This window comes from Heterocephalus glaber, unplaced genomic scaffold, assembly GCF_053883595.1.
Source record: "Heterocephalus glaber isolate CG9 unplaced genomic scaffold, H.glaber_assembly_v1.0 deba00001724, whole genome shotgun sequence".
Taxonomy (NCBI): domain Eukaryota; kingdom Metazoa; phylum Chordata; class Mammalia; order Rodentia; family Bathyergidae; genus Heterocephalus; species Heterocephalus glaber.
The window spans coordinates 10,503,943-10,524,543 of NW_028258435.1; the positions used below are offsets into that span (position 1 = coordinate 10,503,943).

The following is a 20,601-nucleotide window of genomic DNA, read 5'->3' on the forward strand; positions in this document are numbered from 1 at the left end:
TATTTATTCACATATTTTGTTGATTGTTTGACTGACTGCATTGCTGTAAATATAGCACAAAAGATTAAGCAAAAATTGCAACTGTTCTACTGCCAAGGATCATCTCTAGCAACATTAAATCTTTCTTCATATTTTCATCACCTTCCTAAACATCCTACAATGATTTTACCCAAGTGGCATAGTTTTTGGAAATCTAGCAAATAGCATCATCACAATAAGGCCTAGGTTTGAGCAGACATGTTGTGAGACACCGTTTCCTAAGCATTTACCAAATTTGGCATCACCAGGAGGATTAGCCACTTTCACATCCCTCAGACAAAATACCCAGCACCCACAAAACAAAGGAGAAGATGATTTTGGCTCAAAGTTTCAGTCTATGGTTCACTGGTTCCAAGGAAAAAACAGGATAGCAAAGAAAAGGTGCTCAACTCTTCCAGCAAGGAAGCAGAAAATGATGGAAGGGGCCACAGATGACAATGCATTTTTTCCAGCTCACTCCACCATAGACCTACCTCTCAATCATAAGCAGATGAAAACACCGATACAGAGAGGGTCTATAAAACCTAATCAACTTCTAAACACATGGGGCATTTGGGATATATTTTAGATACAAATTATAATACCAAGTCTGCTGCTGAGTAAAAGTCAGGACACCGATCACACCACAGTGCCACCCACACACAAACCTTCCACATGTCAGCAGTCTCCCAACCATCCTGCCACCGTCACTGCACAATATGAGAAGTGGAGCTTCAGGCAAAGTTGCCTAACATAGAGCTCTGGACATGCTGCAGCCACTTCACTTGGACAAAAACAGGATGCCTAAATCTTGGCAGCTGTCTCCACCCCAACCTCAGATGATACACAGAAAGACTCTTCAGCTGATGCAGGAGACCCAGCTCCTGCTAATTCTGATTCTGTCTACTTCCAACCAGATGTTATGCCTCCTACAAACCTCAATATTGCCTTGGCTGCACATTAATTATTTCCAGGATTGAGGGTCTCCCAGGGTCCTTCCTATGCAGCCTGCAGTCAGCAGAACCCACACAGCAAGTGAGTCTCAGCTGGCTGGCATGGCTGTCAGCAACACACTGGGAGCTTCTGACTTGGGTGTTTGACAGAGCAAGGTTCCCTTTTCTGTCCAGTGTGGCTGACTAGACAGATCACAGGAACCCAACACTTCTTTACTGATGCACTGCTGCCTCATTTCCTGGATTGTGAGCCAAACAAGAGGAACAAGGCAGAAAAATATACTACCAGTTGGAGTGGAACCCATCTGACAAACTCTAACCAAAACCCTTCTCAGTCCAGACTTTCTCCCAGGATATTGGCTTGACTTACAATAAGGAAATCATATAATTGGAACAGATTTTCCACTAGCATTTAACAGCTGCCACTATCTTCTCTCTGTATTCACTGTGCTCTTCCTATGTTTTTTTGGTAAAAATAGGGTCACTAGTGTGTGCTCCTGCACTTGCAGATTCAAGTCATGTGGAGAAAACACCTAAGCCCAAAGAACATGTGTGTAGGCAATGACAGGACACAGTAAAATTTAAGGGAAGGCTGAGGTTTTAGAGGGTAGAAATTTGGATGAGGCACTTTGCTTCATAGCATAGACACTCATACTTTATCAATTTACATATTTTCAGCAAAGAAAATAAAGATGTGCTGTGAAGGGAATAATTATTTCATAAAGAAACTAGAGTAATATGACAGTAGTATGCAAATGAATCTGCCGCAGACCAGCTGCAGTTGAGGTAGGGTAGGAAGGGGAGATGTCCTGGGCCGGCAATGAGAAAAGAACCTTCACAAGCAATGTTCAGGTTCCCTCTGAGAAGTCTCAGGGTCTGATTTATTTTTACATCTTTAAGCAATAGCTAAGAGGCATTGGGCAGAACATGTTTACATTTTATGTTGCCTTAGCAATATCTGATGAGGTAAAGGTTATTTTTGCTAAACAGTATATTTTTTCTAAGCTGATTCATATCATTGAACATCATGAATACATTTCTTAAAAATTACAATTGTTCCCTCATTGTCCCATACCTAAGCAGAACAGTTCCCTCATTGTCCCATACTCAAGCAGAACAGAAAGTAACTTAATCAAATTAAATGTCAAACTTGTGGTCACCAGCTGGCCCTTGAGAAACTGCACAATGGTTAATATAGTTTGCTATTACCTCTATTTATCTTAACAAAATGTCATTTGGGTTCATAGTCCATGAGCAGGAGATATTTACAGCACTTTGTGAGATAATGAGTAACTTGCCTCCTTAATGCATTTACCTGTCTTAATGTTCTTTTTATTTCCCATTTCCCACTATTTCTTACATCTAAAGTCTGACCTTTCAATTTCTTTATAAGACCCCTTTAGTAAAAAGAATGTCAGCAGTAAGAGAGGAAGTTATAGTACTGGGAAAACAGAGGGGGTTTTAGGAGAAGTTTCTTTAGGAGTGGATGTGGCAATAGAACTAAGAGAAACTGGAATTTGAGATTTTTGAGAAGATCAAATTTCAACATATCATTGCCAATTTGCCTCATGGAGAGTTTGTTGTTAGTCACAAACACAATGACTCCTGTGACCAGAGTAACAATTATAAACATTATGGCAAGAAAAAAAGGTACGATGTGTTCCACCCTTTCTTTCCCCCAGCTGGAACTTTGTCAAGTAGCATTGGAGGTCTGTTGGGCTTTGCCGTGAATCAATAAAAAAGGGAAGGAAATATTGAAATGTCTCAGAAAGGCAACTTACTTTATTCAAGGTCACAAAGGAAATCTAAATTATGAAGACTAGTAACATTTCTAAAAAGTGTCAGAATAATGCATCGTCAACCATCTCCTTGTGATGAAGCAAGAACATGTAAGGATTTAACACTGCAAACTTTGTGTAGTACACAGTCCTCTCCTCACATGCTCAAAATTTGTCTCCTTCAGGACATTAATTACACCAGAGGCAAGATTAGACCTGGAGTCATCTGATGGTTAGCCTCAATGGTCAACCTGATTGCTTTCAGAGATGCCTGTCATATTTGTAAAGCATATGTCTGTGTGGCTCTGAATCATGCATAAAGGCAGGGCTTTACTATCTGTTCTGTGGCTTCTTCCACTCAAGACTTTTTTGGCCCTGTTTCATGCCCATCAAGAAGTGGGCAAGACACAGGTAGCTGTGCCCTGCTCCTTCTGGCTTGCGCTGCCCGCTTGCATACAGGAGACCATGAGGACAACACCTTGGGCAGACACACCGGCTGCCAGTTTGGCCATGTGGTCAGACGTGGGCAGCTGCACCCTGCTCCTTCTGGCTTGGCCCGCCTGCTTGCATCCAGGAGACCATGAATGCCCCCCCCCCGCACAGGCCCACAGGCCACCGGCTCCTCCCTTCCCCCGCCCCGCCCCCCAGCCTCTTGGCTGTGCAGCTACCCTGTTCCACACTACAGAGCCACAGGGGACATAAAGACCATTTTCCTGAGTTGCAGAGGTGAATAGCAGAGAGAGGGCCTCTTTCAGGCTCCCTGATGAAAACTGAAGCCCACTGGAAAAGTGAAGAGAATTTCTGCAATATAGGCACACCAGACCACTGTGCTTGATAAGCAGGAGGGATCATCACCTCCCATTTGATCCTGGACTATTTTCAGGGGAAAGACAGCTGAAACCTGTAGTAGAGCCTTACAGACATGAAAAACCAAATAAGCACTAATACAATTGTAGTGGGGGATCTTAATACCCCTTTATTACAATTAGATCATCTACACAAAAAATTAACAAAGAAATTCTAGAATTAAACCATGCTATTGAACAAATGGACTTAATAGATGTTTACAGAGTGTTCCACCCCACAAAATCAGAATACAGATTCTTTTCAGCTGCACATGGGTCATTCTCTAAAATAGACCAAATGCTAGCTCATAGGACATGTCTAAGTAAATGTGAAAGAATTGAAGTTACCCCTGTATATTTTCAGACCATAGTGCAATAGAATTGGAGATCAATGACATAGGAAACTGCAAAACTTCCACAAATACATGGAAATTAAATAACACCCTCTTGAACAACCAATGGGTCATAGAGGAAATTAAAGAAGAAATTAGACAGTTTCTACAAGTAAATGATAATACCAATACAACATACAGGAATCTATGGGACACAATGAAAGCAGTTCTACGCGGGAAATTCATAACAGTTAATGGCCATATTAGGAAAACAGAGAGAACCCAAATAAATAACCTAATGCAGAACCTCAAACTCCTAGAAAAAGAAGAGCATAACAAACCCAAAGCTCGTACAAGAGAGGAAATTATAAAGATCAGAGCAGAAATCAAATACCATAGAGACTAAGGATACAAAAAATTAATGAATCAAAGAGTTGGTTTTTCAAAAGAATAAATAAAATAGATAAACCCTCAGCCAACCTCATCAAAAAAAGGAAAGAAAAGGCTCAAATCTATGCAATCAAGAATGAAAAAGGTGAAGTCACAACAGATCCAGGAGAAATCCAAAGCATCATCAATTCTTACTTTGAGAACCTGTACTCTAATAAAATGGAAAACACAGAAGAAATGGACAGATTCCTAGATACATACCTATTGACAAAGTTAAATGAAGGTGATATAGAAATTCTAAACACTCCAATTACAATGAGTGAAATTGAAAATGTAATAAAAAATTTACCAACTAAGAAAAGCCCAGGTCCTGACGGCTTCACTGCTGAATTCTACAAGACATGTAAAGAAGAACTATCACCATTATTCTTTAAACTCATCAAGGAAATTGAAAGGGAAGCGAGGTTTCCAAATTCATTCCTGGAAGCAAGTGTTACTTTGATTTCAAAACCAGGGGAAGACCCAACCCCAAAAGAGAACTACAGGCCAATCTCCCTAATGAACATAGATGTAAAAGTTCTCAACAAGATACTGGCAAACAGAATACAAAGGGTCATCACGAAGATCATACACCCTGACCAAGATGGATTTATCCCAGGGATGCAAGGATGGTTCAACATTCGTAAATCAATAAATGTAATACACTATATGTATATATAATTCCCCCATTAACTGTATTGGTACATTTCAGGTATACAATGCAGTTACATTCATCATTGGGATCTTGTACCATTACATGAGTCTCTTGGTTCTTATTTTTTTCCCCCTTCCTTTGCCCTCCCTTCACCCCTCCACCCTTCTCTATTTGCAAAAACCTTGTTTCCATTTTTTTCCTCTTCTCATATTTTTTCCTTTCCCTTTTTTTCCCTTCCTCTACCCCTCCCAATTCCCCTGCTCTTTTAGATCTTTTCTTCCTGCTACACAATATCAGTTATACATTTTTTAAATTACAATATTAAGATCTAGGAGGCATTACCACAGATTTTACAGAATTTAAAAGGATATAGAAAGCATATTACAAAAATCTTTTTTGAAATAAATTTGACAACTTCTAAGAAGTAACTTAGAAGACAAATTAATGAAACTAACTCTGGAGGAAATACAAAATTTGAATAGCACTTATTAAAGTATATTCCTAGCTTGAAAACCTACCTATATGACAACAGCAGGCTCATAAACATTTTAACTGATAAGTTATATCAAACAATTAAAGCACAAAAAAGAAGGAACACTTCCCTTCTCATTTTAGGAACTCAACATTGTGCTAATCCTAAAATTGGATAAAAATAATAGAAGAAAAAAGTATGAACATAGATGGAAATTTGTTTAACAAAACAAACTATTAGAAGTCAGATCTGGCAGGATGTAGAAAGTGGTTTTGTTATAGGGATGGCAGTGTTGCTTCAGCATTGGAAGATCCACCCCCAAAAGTCATCATTTTAACAGAAGAAAGGAAAAAGCCACATGATCCTGTCACTAGTTGGAGAAAAAGTATTGGACCAAATTCTATAGCTGTTCATGGTAAAAGCTATCAGGAGACTAGAAGTAGAACAGAAACTTCTCAACAAATTAAAGACATGTACTCCACACTTCCAGTGAGAATGCCTTGTATGAATGAAGATACAATGCTTTCTCCTCAAGGTGTGGAACAAGGGCAGATATGCTTACTCTTTATCTGTCCATTAAACTTTGAAACCTAATCCCCACCAAAATAGTCTGGCAATAAAATGATGCAACTAGGATAGGATAGGCAAGGGAGAAGCAAAATCTTGATATGTAGATGAAATGATCATCCACAGAGAAAATACTAAGAAATCTCTAGGAGCCCCTAGAACTTGTACTTGAATTTAGCAGGATTAGAAAACACAAGGTATATATAAAAATTCATGTCTGTGTATACTTGCTGTAAATGAAGAACCAGATTTTGAAATTTAAAAGTTATGTAGGAGTACAAAGGACCCAGAAAAGCCTAAAACAAAAACAAAAACAGTGTTGGAAGACATTTAGCACCCAATTTTAAGACTTCTTCTAAAGCTACAGTAATCACGGCAGTGTTGGTGTAAGGAAAGACATATAGATCATTGGAATAAAACAGAGAATCTAGAAATAGAACCACACATATGTGGTACACTGAGTTTTGAAAGATTATTTAACATTAGCATTTTATAGAATATAAACTCGATTCAAGAGCCGAGGAACAGAGAGTGTCTTCAGCAAATGGCACTAGAACACCTGGTATCAGTATATAGAAAATTAACCTCAACCCTTTTTTTCCATACATGAAAATAACTTGAAGGGATCTATGAACCTAAATAAGAAAGCCTAAAAGTATAAAACTTTAAGAAGAAATTATAAGGGAAAATATTTATGAATTCAGGGTAGGCAAGAACTACCTAGGATACAAAAAACATGATGTATAAAAGAAAAAAATTGATAAATGAGATTCCATCAAAATTTAGAACTTTAAATAGCATCATTAAAATGAAAAGTAGCCCTTAAACAGACCATATTTACAATGCATATAACCTATGAGCAGAATATATAAAGAATTCTTAGAGCTCATTAATAGACAACCCAATTAAAATGTAGACATAAGAAGATGATAAATAGCCAGTATAGCACAAGGAATGGTGTGCAACTCTAGAATCAGAAAAATACTCAGTACAATAATAAGACTGAATTATACACTCATTAGGGAGATGAAGTCAAAAGTTTTAAAAGCCTTGTCATGACTTTTTCTTTTTGTTGGATTCTCCCCCTTTGTGTTTAATTTGTCACGCCCAATGGATTCACTCTGCTGGGCTTCCTGGGGTTGTGATCCTCATTGTCTTTTCCTAGGGTAGTGTCTAAAATTTTTTGGAGTGTTGGTTTGGTATTCATGAAGTTCCTGAGGTGCTCTTTATCATGAAATTATCTTATTTCTCCATCAATTTTGAAAGATAGTTTTGCAGGGTACATCAGTCTGGGTTGGAGGCTGTTTTCCTTTAGGGCTTGAAATACATCACTCCAAGCTCTTCTTGCCTTGAGGGTTTGCATTGAGAAGTCTGTTGTGATTCTGATGGGCTTTCCTTTGTATGTGATTTGTTTCTTTTCTCTCACTGCTTGTAGAATTTTATTCTTCTCTTGGATTTCTGGAATCCTAACTATTATATGCCTATGTGTAGATTTTTTTTGATTAAGGCTAGCTGGAGTCCTATATGGGTCACTTATCTGTATGTCAAGTTCTTTCCCCCTCCTTGGGAAGTTTTCTGCCATCACTTCTGTGAACAGTTTTTTTATGTCATCTGCACTCTCTCCTGTTTCTTCATTGACTCCAATCAGTCTTATGCCATTCTTCTTTGCATCGTCTAGCAGCTGCTGGATTGATTGCTCATGTTCCCTTACAATTTTAAAGCAATTTTTCTTTTCCTGGTCACTAATTGCAATCTTATCTTCTATATGTGAAATTCTATCCTCACATTGGTTCATTCTGCTGTGCAGACTTTTGATGGAGCTTTTAATCTCTTGGAAATCTGTCTGTATCTGTTTTATGGATTCCATTTATTTCCTATGTTGTAATTCCATCATATTCCTCAGATCCTCTATTTTTTTATGTGTCCTCTCTAGATTTATTAATCATGTTTTGCACCATGAGCAAAATCTCTGCTGTTATCTGAGTAATTATTTCTGATTTCATTTTTCCCAGATCCTCTTTTGTTGCCAGTTCAGAGAGTCCAGGTGGTTGAATATCAGAGTGTTCCATCTTGTTTCCCTTTGGGTTTGCTGTAGGTGATCTGAAAGTCTGTTTTTGAGGCTTGTTTATGTGTCTTCTCATTTCCACGGGGGAGGGGTGTGTGCTTCTGGCCTTCACCTGGGTCACCTTCTCTGCCCTAGGAGCTTGGGATGGTAGCGGGGGAGCTTCCTTCTGGGTGCTGGGACCGGCTGAGCTTCACTGCTCTAGGAGCCTGAGATGGAGGCAGGGAGCTTCCTTCTGGGTGCTGGGACCAGCTCACCCTCTCTGCCCTAGGAGCCTGGGATGGAGGCAGGGAGCTTCCTTCTGGGTGCTGGGACCAGCTCACCCTCTCTGCCCTAGGAGCCTGGGATGGAGGTGGGGAGCTTCCTTCTGGGTGCTGGGACTGGCTCAGCTTCACTCCTCATAATACACTAAATTAACAGACTCAAGGACAAAAACCATATGATTATCTCAATAGATGCCAAAAAGGCATTTGACAAAATCCAACACCTATTTATGATAAAAACCCTAGAGAAAAATTGAAATAGGTCTTATCTCAACTTGATTAAGGCTATGCATGAAAAACCAACAGCCAATATCATGCTAAATGGTCAAAAACTTAAAAGTTTCACTCTAAAATCAGGAACAATACAAGGATGCCCACTATCACCACTCCTGTTTAATAATGTTCTTGAAACATTAGCCACGGCAATTAGAAAAGAGAAAGAAATAAAAGGAATAAAGATAGGAAAGGAAGAAGTTAAACTGTCATTATTTGCTGATGATATGATACTTTACATTGAAGATCCAAAATACTCTACCAAAAGATTTCTAGAGTTAATTGACAGATTCAGTAGAGTATCTGGATATAAAAGGTCAACACTCAAAAAACAATAGCCTTTTTATATACAAATAATAGACTCACTGAGAGAAAAATTAGGGAAACAATTCCTTTTACAATAGCATAAAAAATGAAATATCTAGGAGTCAGTCTAACAAAGGAAGCAAAAGACCTCTACACTGAAAACTATAGCACTTTGAAAAAGGAGATTGAGCAGGATATAAGAAAATGGAAAGACATCCCTTGTTCCTGAATAGTGAGAACCAATATAGTGAAAATGGCCATACTTCCTAAACTATTATACAGGTTCAATGCAATCCCGATTGAAATTCCAACAATATATTTTACAGAACTAGAGAAAATAATCCAAAAAATCATCTGGAACCAGAAGAGACCTAGAATAGCAAAAGAAACTTTAGGCAACAAAGGTATGGCTGTGGGTATTACAATCCTCAACACTACAAAGCTATTGGGATAAAAAGAGCACTGTATTGGCAAAGAAATAGACCTGAGGATCAGTGGAATAGATTAGAATATGCAGAAACAACTACAGATATTCTCAGCCACCTCATCTTTGACAAAGGAGCCAACCATCCTCATTGGAGGAAAGATAGCCTATTTAATAAATGGTGTTGGGAAAACTGGATTTCAATCTGCCAAAGATTAAAACTTGACCCATGCCTATCACCATGCACTAAATTAAGACAGAAGTGGATTAAAGATTTAAATATTAGGAGAGAAACACTAAATTTTCTGGAAGATAAGTTAGGTAGAACTCTTGAAGATATTGGTATAGGTAAAGGTTTTATGAATAAAACCTCAGTGGCATGGACACTTGCACAAAGAATCAACAACTGGGATCTTATCTTATTAAAAAGCTTCTGCACTGCAAGAGAAACCACCAACAGAGCTGACAACCTACAATGTGGGAAAAAATTTTCAGCAGCTGTACCTCAGACAAAGGACTACTATCTAGAACATATAAAGGACTGAAAAAAATCAGATCCCCCAAATTCAAAGACCCAATTCAAAAATGGGCATCTGAAATGAACAGACATTTCTCAGACAAAGAAGTAAAAGCAGCACATAAATATATGAAAAAATGTTCAACATCACTGGTTATTCGAGAGATGCAGATGAAAACAACACTGAGATTCCACCTCATCCCAGCAAGAATGGCTGCTATTAAGAAATCACCTAATAACAAGTACTGGTGGGGTTGTGGGGAGAAAGGAACCCTTCTCCATTGTTGGTGGGAGTGCAGATTGGTACAACCACTGTCGAAATCAGTATGGACATACCTCAAAGAATTAGGCTTAGAGGTCCCATTCTACCCAGCTATCCCCCTGCTGGGTAGCTTCACAAAAGAATTAAAAGAATCTTACCACAGCGATATATGTACACCCATGTTTATAGCTGCACAGTTCGTAATAGCAAAAGCTTGAAAACAGCCCAAGTGCCATCAACTGGAGACTGGATAAAGAAAATGTGGGGATTTTTTATAAACTGGAGTACTACTCAGCTATAAAGAATGAGAAACTAGAGACATTTATAGCTAAATAGATGCACATTGAGGCCATCCCCTTAAGTGAAATAAATAGGACACATATGTGTAAATACTGAATAGTTTCTCTAGTGTGAGAAACTGAAAGTGTAATTAAGGATACACATGGATGAAATAGCCTAATAACATATATCTTGAATTGTGTTTCCATCGAGTGTCATATGATTGTATTGAAATTTAAATTAGGGAGAAGTTTGGTGTATGTGGAGTCTGCTAACTAACTGAGGTTTTATTTCCAGATCATTATTTGTTCACTGTTGGTTTTGGAGAACTTTCTGAAATAAATCACATCCTCTGGTGTCTTGTTGGTGCTTGAGATGCTTTTTTAAGTTATATGGAAAAGTATTTAAGTGCTTTTCAGTTCTGTTTTGGTTGAGTTCTACTGTATTTGAATATTATTGTACGTTTTTTCCCCCTTGCACTGTTCTTCTTTGAGTGGTTTTAATTTTTTGTATGTGTGTGTGTTTGATAATAAAGTTATTTAATAATAAAGAAAAAGAAGTGTGCAGCTTTCATTTCCCATTTTATTCTACTGTGATACTTGTTTTGAGCCTGGAGAAATTGGACTAATACACTTACTATAATGAGCTAATATAATGCTTTTCCTCTTCAGTTGTGCACATGATACATATTGTCCAATCAAAAAACATAACACAATTAATATGCTTCATTGTCTGACCTAAAAAATCTACCAAAATGAGTCTCAAACATTCCCTTGTCACATATTCTTTGTATGTACAAATTCTTGTCTAATAACACCAATATTTTTATATAAAAACCATGCATTCTCAGAAAAAGCCTCATGGAAACCAGCTGAACTTCAGAAAGCAGATCCTACCAAAACCATGTGCACATGAAATACCTTCTTTCCAGACCTAGAATAGCAAAAGCAATTCTAGGAAACAGAGACATGACAGGGAGTATCACAAGTCCCACTGCGAAACTGTACTACAAAGCCATTGTGATAAAAACAGCATGATACTGTCAAAGAAACAGACCCGAGGACCAGTGGAATGATCAGCTACCTCTTCTTCGACAAAGGAGCCAACCATCCTCACTAGAGGAAAGATAGCCTCTTTCACAAATGGTGTTGGAAAAACTGGATTTCAACTTGCCAAAGATTAAAAGCAGACTTTCACCTTGCACTAAATTAAATTGAAGTGGATTAAAGATGTAAATATTAAAACAGAAACACTAAACTTTTAAAAATTTTACTGGCACACTTTAGGTAAACAATATAATGACATTCATCATTGGAAATTTGCATCTTTACATAATTTCTCAGCACTTATTTTTTCCCCATTCCCCTGCCCTCCCTTCAACCCCTCCATCCCTATTTACAAAAACTTTGTTTCCATTTTTTCATTTTCTCATATTAATTCCATTCCCTACTTTCCTTTCCCTTAAGCCTCCCACTTCCCCTTTGCCCCTTTTCTTCTGATTTCATATTATCTATTATAACTTTTAGTCTTTATTTCCACTTTCAGTTTCTCACACTAGAGAAACTATTCAGTATTTACACGTGTGTCCCATTTATTTCACTTAAGAGGATGGCCTCAATATGCATCCATTTAGCTCTAAATATCTCTAGTTTCTCATTTTTTATGGTTGAGTTGTACTCCATTTTATAAAAAACACCACATTTTCTTTATCCAGTCTCCAGTTGATGGCCAATTGGGCTGTTTTGAAGTTTTAGCTATTACAAACTGTGCTGCTATGAACATGGGTGCACATATATCATTATAGTATGATTCTTTTAATTCATTGGGGAAGATATCCAGCAGGGGAAAAGCTGGGTCAAATTTTGAGGTATTTCCATACTGATTTCCACAGTGGTTGCAACAGTGTACACTCCCACCAGCAGTGGAGCAGGGTTCCTCTTTCCCCACAGACCAACCACCATTTGTTGTTTCTTGATTTCGGATAGCAGCCATTCTTTCTGGAGTGAGGTGGAATCTCAGGATTGTTTTCATTTGCATCTCTTGAATGACCAGTGGTGTTGAAAATTTTTCATATGTTTATTTGCTATTTCCACTTCTTTGTCTGAGAAATGTCTGTCCATTTCACTTGCCCATTTTTGGATTGGGTCTTTAAATTTGGGAGGTCTGATTTTTAAAAGTTCTTTACAGGTTCTGGAGAGTAGACCTTTGTCTGAGGAACAACAGGTGAAACTTTTTGGCCACATTGCGGTTTCACACTGTTGATGGTTTCTCTTGCTGTGCAGAAGCTAATAAGAAGAGATCCCACTTGTTGATTCTTTCTGCTAGTTCCCATGCTACTGAGGTTTTGTTCATAAAATCTTTTCCTACACCAATGTCTTGAAGAGTTCTACCTAACCTCTGCTCCAGCCGGTGCAGCATTTGTTTTAATATTTAGATCTTTAATTCATTTTCATTTTAGTTTAGTGCATGGTGAGAGATATATGTCTAGTTTTAATCTTTGGAAAGTTAAAACACAATTTTTCCAGCACCATTTATTAAAGAGGCTATCTTTTCTCCAGTAAGGGTGTTTGGCTCCTTTGCCAAAGATTAGGTGGCTGAGTGTGTCTGTAGTTGTTTCTGCATCTTCCAATCTGTTCCACTGGTCCTCAGGTCTGTTTCTTTGCTGGTACCATGCTGTTTTTTATCACAGCAGTTTTGTAGTATAGTTTCAAGTTGGGGATTGTGATACTCCCTATATTGTCTTTATTGCTTAGTATTGCTTTTGCTATTCTAGGTCTCTTGTTCTAAATGAATTTTTCGATTGTTTTCTCCAGGTCTGTGAAGTATGCTGCTGGGATTTCAAATGGGATTGCATTGAATCTATATAGCAGTTTTGGAAGTTTGGCCATTTTCACTATGTTGATTCTTCCTATCCAGGAGCAAGGGATGTCTTTCCATTTTCTGATACTGTCTTCAATCTCTTTTTTCAGAGTTCTATAGTTTTCAGAGAAGTCTTTGATTTCTTTTGTTAGGTTGATTCCTAGGTATTTCAGTTTCTTGCATGCTATTGTGAAAAGAATTGTTTGTCCTATTTCTCAGTGAGTCTGTTGTTCGTGTAGAGGAAAGCTATTGATTTCTGTGTGTTGATCTTGTATCCAGCTACTTTACTGAATTTCGTTATTAAGTCTAGAAGACTTTTGGTGGAGTTCTTGGGGTCTTCTATACAGAGTATCATGTCATCTGCAAATAATGACAATTTGACTTTTTGTTTCCTATCTTTATTCCTTTTAATTCTTTCTCTTATCTAATTGCTGTGGCTAATGTTTCCAAAACTGTGTTGAACAGGACAGGTGATAGTGGACATCCTTATGTTGTTCCTGATTTTAGTGTGATGGATTTCAGTGTTTGACCATGTAGTATGATGTTGGCTGTTGGTTTTTCATAGATGACTTATATCAGATTGAGATAGAGACCGTCTATTCCAATTTTCTCTATGTTTTTATCATAAATGCATGTTGGATTTTGTCAAATGCTTCTTCTGCATCTATTGAGATGTTCATATGGTTTTTGTCCTTGGCTCTATTGATAGAGTGTATTACATTTATTGATTTGCATATGTTGAACCATCCCTGCATCCCTGGGATGAATTCCACTAGGTCAGGGTGTATGATCTTCTTGATGATGTTCTGCATTCTATTTGCCAGTATCTTATTAAGGATTTTTATATCTATGTTCATTAGTAACATTGGCCAATAGTTCTCTTTTTTGATTGTGTCTTTCTCTGCTTTGGGGATCAAGGTGATGCTTGCTTCCAGGAATGAATTTGGGAGTATTGCTTCCCCTTCAATTTCACTGAAGAGTTTAAACAATAGTGGCAGCAGCTCCTCTCTAAATGTCATGCAGAATTCAGCAGTGAAGCCATCAGGACCTGGGCTTTTCTTAGTTGGTAAGTTTTTAATTACATTTTCAATTTCATTGATTGATCTTGGGTTGTTTAGAATTTTTTGGTCTTCTTCATTCAACTTTGGTAATTCATATGTATCTACGAATCTGTCTATTTCTTCTGTGTTTTCCATCTTATTGGGGTATAGGTTCTCAAAGTAGGTATTGATGATCCTCTGTACTTCTGGTGGGTCCATTGTAATGTCATCCTTTTCATTCCTAATTGCATAGATTTGGGCCTTTTCTTTCCTTTTTCTGATAAGGTTGACTAAGGGTTTGTCAATTTTATTTATTCTTTCAAAGAACCAACTCTTGACTTCATTGGTTTTTTTGTATCATCTCCTTTGAATTGATTTCTGCTCTGATCTTTACAGTTTCCTCCCTCATATGAGCTTTGGGTTTGTCCTGCTCTTTTTCTAGAAGCTTGAGGTTCAGCATCAGGTTAATTGGGCTCCCTCTGTTTTCCTAATATGAGTATTCATTGTTATGAATTGCCCTTCAAAGACTTTCATTGTGTTCCATAGATTCCAATATGTTGTACTGTCATTGTCATTTAATTGTAGCAACTGACTTCTTGTTTAATTTCCTCTGTGACCCATTGGTTATTCAGAAGTGTGTTGTTCAATTTCCATATGTTTATGAAATTCTTGCAGTTTCTTTTGCTATAGATCTCCAATTTCATTACACTATGGTCTGATAACATACAGGGGATAACTTCAATTCCTTTGCACTTAAACATGTTCTATGTCTTATGAGCGAGTATGTGGTGTATTTTGCAGAATGACTCATGTGCAGCTGAAAAGAATGTGTAATCAGATTCTGAAAAGAATCTGATTTTGTGGGGTGGAACACTCAGTAAACCTCTGTTAAGCTCATGTTTTCAAGAGTTTGATTGACTTCTAGTATTTCATTGCTTATTTTTTGTCTAGTTGATCTATTTGTGACAGGGAGCACTGAGGTCCCCCACTACTATTGTACTAGTGCTTATTTTATTTTTCATGTCTGTTAATATTTGTTTTATTTAGTTGGGGGCACTACTGTTTGGTGCATATGTTTATGATTGTCATCTCTTCCTCTTCGATGGTTCCCTTTACCAGAATGTAGTGTTCTCCTCTGTCTTAATCAGTGTTGCTTTGAAATCCACTTGATCTCCAAAGAGGATAGTTATTCCTGCTTTTTGGGGGGATTCCTGTCCCATGGAGTATTGTTTTCCACCCTTTAACTTTCAGTCTATGAGTTTCTTTTTTAATTGCGTTTCTTGTATGCGGCATATTGTTGGATCTTGCTTCTTGACCTATTCTGTCAGTTTATTTCCTTTGACTGGTGAACTGAGACCATTAACACTGATGTTATAACTGATATGTATTGACTTATCGTTATGACTTTTTGTTTTTGTTGTGTTCTCTCCCTTTGCGTTTAATTTCTTATCATGTCCAATGGATTCATTCTGCTGGGCTTCCTGGGCTGTGATCATTGTTGTCTTTTCCTAGGACACTCTCTAAAATTTTTTTGAGTGCTGGTTTGGTATTTGTGAAGTTCCTAAGGTGCTCTTTGTCATGAAAGTATCTTATTTCTCCATCAATTTTGAAAGATAGTTTTGTAGGGTACATCAATTTGGGTTGGAGGCTGTTTTCCTTTAGGGCTTGAAATATGTCACTCCAAGCTCTTATTGCATTGAGGGCTTGCACTGAAAAGTCTGCTGTGATTCTGATGGGCTTTCAGTCAGAAACACTAAACTTGCTGGAAGACAAGTTAGGTAAACTCTCTTGGCATAGGAATGGACTTTATGAACAAATCCTCAGTAGCATGGGAACTACCATAAAGAATCAACAACTGGGATCTCACCTTATTAAAAAGCTTCTGCAGTGCAAGAGAAACCACCAATAGAGCTAACAGACAACCTCCAATGTGGGAAAAAATTTACCAGCTGTTCCTCAAAGGTGTACTATCTAGGATATATAAAGAACTCAAAAAAATCAGACCCCCAAATATAAAGGCCCAATTCAAAAATGGGCATCTGAAATGAACAGACATTTCTGAGACAAAGTAGATATAGCAAATAAACATATGAAAAAATGTTCAATGTCACTGTTCATTCAAGAGATGCAAATGTGAACAACACTGAGATTCCACCTCACCCCAGAAAGAATGGCTGCTATCATGAACTCAACCAATAACAAATGCTGGTGGGGCTGTAGGGAAAGAGGAACACTGCTCCACTGCTGGTGGAAGTGCAGACTAGTGCAACCACTGTGGAAATCCCTGTATGGAGATACCTCAAAGAACTAGGACTGGAAGTCCCATTTGATCCAGCTATTACCCTGCTGGGTATTTTCCCAAAAGAAAAGAATCATATCACAGTGACATACGCACCTGTTTCCAGCAGCATAGTTTGTAATAGCTAAAACTTTGAAGCAGCCCAATTGCCCATCAACTGGAGACTGGATAAAGAAGATGTGTTTTTTAAATTAAATGAAGTACTACTCAGCCATAAAGAATGAAAAACTTGAGACATTTACAGCTAAGTGGATACACTTTGAGGCCATGCTCTTAAGTGAAATAAATAGGACACACATGTGTAAATACTGAATAGTTTTTCTGGTGTGAAAAACTAAAAGTGTAGAGTTTGATCTCTGGCACCAAAAAACCCCAAAAAACAAAAAACACTAAAAGTGTAAATAAGAATCAAAATGTGTAATTAACATAGTGAAATAGGAAGGAAATGTTTAAAGGAACAGGGGAAGTGGGAGGGGAAGCGGAATGGAAAGAAAGGAAAAGAAAAAATATGAGAGAAGGAAAAACAGGGAAACAAAGTCTTTGTAAATAGGGAAGGGGGGAAGGGGTGAAGGGAGGGCAGGGGAATGTTGAAAAATGAAGAACCAAGATACATCATGTAAAGGTACAAGATCCCAATGATGAATGTAACTGTATTGTATACTTAAATTGTACCAATAAACTAAATGAAAAAAAAAAAAGAAATACCTTCTTTCCAGCAGTCTGCAGGTTGTCATATTTAACAGATCTTCTAGTGTTTACAATGCACATAGATGTAGGGGTTGGGGGGTTGCAAGGTAAGGGTCTTCAGGACAAAGTGTACCAAGGAGAAGTACAGTGACATTTGCTTTTATTTTTTGGTATGGGGCTCGAACTCGGCACCTTGCACTTGAGAGGCAGGTGCTGTGCTGCTGAGCTAAATCCCAAGCTGCCATTTGCTTTTTAACATGGGTCTCAGCATACAGTCACTGACCTTTAAATTCCTGCTGGCAAGTTCATGTTATTTGTCTACTTCTCAGCAACACTGATAAGTTAAGCGAGACAAAGGTGCTCAATACAAATCTTTCAGCACTAACCATCAACCTTAGCCCTAACCCTGATTTTCATGACAAAAAATGTGCAGATCAAATAATCAAATCAGAATTATCCTTTTTTCCTTGTGCATTGGAGGTTACCTCACCATTGTAGTTGAATATTGTTCTGTGCCTAAAATTTACATGTTTTGTTTACCTTTTGAAAACCATCTCTTCATACAGTTTCATTGAGTAGGTTGTCCTTTCTATATCAGCAGAGGATAACATTAATTTTGTCATAAAGGGCAATAAACATGGGAGTATTACACTGACATTTATTCTTTAGAATATTTCTGTTGATGAAATATCAATTTTAATTTTGAGTTTTATTATATTAAACAATGAGTACTTAACAGGAAAATATTAGTAAAAGAAAGTATTGAATTTTTCATATTTGTTTATAGAAAAGCAGCAAAATTTTCATCAACCGTTCTTTGGTTTACAAAGTCTAAAAAATAACAACAGAAATAAATTCCTATATGAGCTACAATGAAAATACCAATAGAACTCTATAAAAAAATCTTTCCTTCAATTATCATACCTATGGCAGTCTTCATACATAACAACAGCATGTTCCACACACACATGTAATGCTGATATTGACTGCACATGTGCTTAGCTTTCATTTCCTATGTAGCAGGCAAATCCTGTCACCTCTCTTCCTGTTTTGTCAAGGGCTTCCCACTGTATTGTACAACATGTACTTAGGAGGGAAATAAGATATAAATAAAATAAAATATCAAATGTATAATGAGTACTTAGAATAGGCAGTAACATTTTTACATCAGCTGTGTACTTGCTTACAAAACCTGAGAACATCAGAAATCAAAAACTATATGAATTAAAATGAAACTATCAATAGAACTCTATAATAAAAATAATCTTTGCTTCAACTGTCACAACCAAGACAGTCTTCATACATGACAACTGCATGTTCCAAGCACACATCTCGCTTACACTGACAGCAGATGTGCTTAGTTTTCCTATGTGGCAGGGCATTCTTGTCACTTCTCTTCTCTTCCTGTTTTGTCAGGAGCTTCCTCTGTCATAAATGATCTCTGTTATTCCTCTGTTGTAAATGATTTTTTTTTTTTTTTTTGGCACCAGGGATCAAACTCGGGTCCTTGCGCTTGTGCAGCAGGTGGCGAAATCACTGAGCTACATCCCTAGCCCTGTAAATGATTTCTTATGAGTTCCAGTCACAATACTCTAAGAAAATTTCTCCATGGTATTTTGTACTTGTTATTTTCTTTGAAAACTGTCAAACTATTTATGGCACACATACAAAAACCTTCCCTTTATAAATTCATCTCCCAATGGGATTACAGGTGTTTCCATGAAACTTTAAGATACAGATCAACATGAGATTTGTATGCACCAATTCCTCATCATATGTTATGTATATAAAATATATACAAATGCAACCATTTTACTAAAAAAAAAAAACATATGCTCAGCTAGACAAGGTCTCCCATGTCTAATTAAAAAAAAAGAGGGGGTAGGAGAGCCAGGCATGGTTGTAAATACCTGTAATGTCAGCATTTGGGAGACTGAGGCAGGAGAATTCATGAGTTCATGGTCAGCCTGGGCAACAGAGTAAGACCCTGTCTAGAAATAAATACATACATACATATATAAATAGGATATCTCTACAGAAATTTCATCAAGTTACTATGATCTTTACCTGAAAATGGGCAACATGGTTACAAAAATGACTGTAACACCTATGCATACAGATTTTCATAGCCAGGATAAAACATGAACTAGCATATTACAAGAGTTTGGTCGAAAATAGCTTCTCATCTTGGCAAGAAGCTAAGTGGTAGCATCAGTCACTAGTATATGTGATGTCCTAGTCCTAATCTGAAGTAACATATACACAAACACACAATCACATTTTCACACATATACATACACACCCACACAGTCAAAATATCACAATTAAGTGGTTTGTATATTTTATCAAAGATTAAGACAGTTCAGCAAAAGGAATGTAAATCAACAAAGAAAAACCTCACGTGATTATTTGAATCTTGGCATAAACATGTTTTCTAAATCTCAATTTCTATTAATTATTCATTAAATGTCTGTAATAAAAAACTGAAAGGGATTAGTAAATAGACAAAGTACATATACCATGAAACTAATATATGGGACTCTAAATAGAGACACGCTACATGAATTCTTTTAGGATCAGAAATGAGTCAAAGACATTCACTGTCCCCACTGTTCTGTCACATGAGACCAAAATTCACATCATGAGGATTGAAATGGAAGAGGCCAAATCATTATCCATAGATGATGAAAGGATCAAGATGTAACATGACGAGAAGATCTATCTTGTCAGAGAATAACTGAAAAATATTATAGTCTTTCCCATAGTTTTAATACTAAAACTATATGAATACAAAAAAGCCAAAGGATTTGGAATAAAAAAACATAGTATAAGGAATAGCTCTCAAATCTTTTTGTCAATCAAGGTCAGTATTCACATAGTAACTACAGAGAAACAAACAGTCTTTGGTTTGTTTAAGGATGAGACATACTAGAAGTTTAAAGAATGATTTGTTATTTTTTCTCCTTTGTTTTTTTTTTGGTACTGGGAATCAAATTCAGGGCCTTATGCTTGCCAGGCAGGTGCTGTGCTGCTGAGCTACATCCCAGGCCATTTTCTTAATAGAATCAAAAGTGAAAGAATGAAAAAAAAAAAAAGTGAAAGAATATACTTATGTGAACATCATGAACATTTTAGGGAAGAAACTATGTTTTTAAAAACATTTTATTAGAAGAATGAACTTTTATCAATTTTTGCATAAACTTCTAACATCAGCTTTAAAAGGAATTATCAGATGGACCACTCTGCTACTTGCCTCAATCTATGCCAATATTTTGCATTAT

At 37.1% G+C, this 20,601-nt stretch overlaps 1 protein-coding gene across 2 annotated transcripts in view; it reads right to left on the reverse strand.

Annotated features, from left to right (window-relative positions):
• LOC101697846 (zinc finger protein 124-like) overlaps positions 1-20,601 on the reverse strand; it is a 65,118-nt gene that overhangs the window by 32,049 nt on the left and 12,468 nt on the right. The window contains exon 2 of one of the 2 annotated variants that reach the window (XM_087199608.1): positions 19,231-19,311. The exons of the other annotated variant lie outside the window; for it this stretch is intronic. Coding sequence (XP_087055734.1) covers positions 19,231-19,311 — 81 coding nt within the window. The remainder of the gene's footprint in view (positions 1-19,230; positions 19,312-20,601) is intronic. 2 annotated transcript variants of the gene reach the window in all.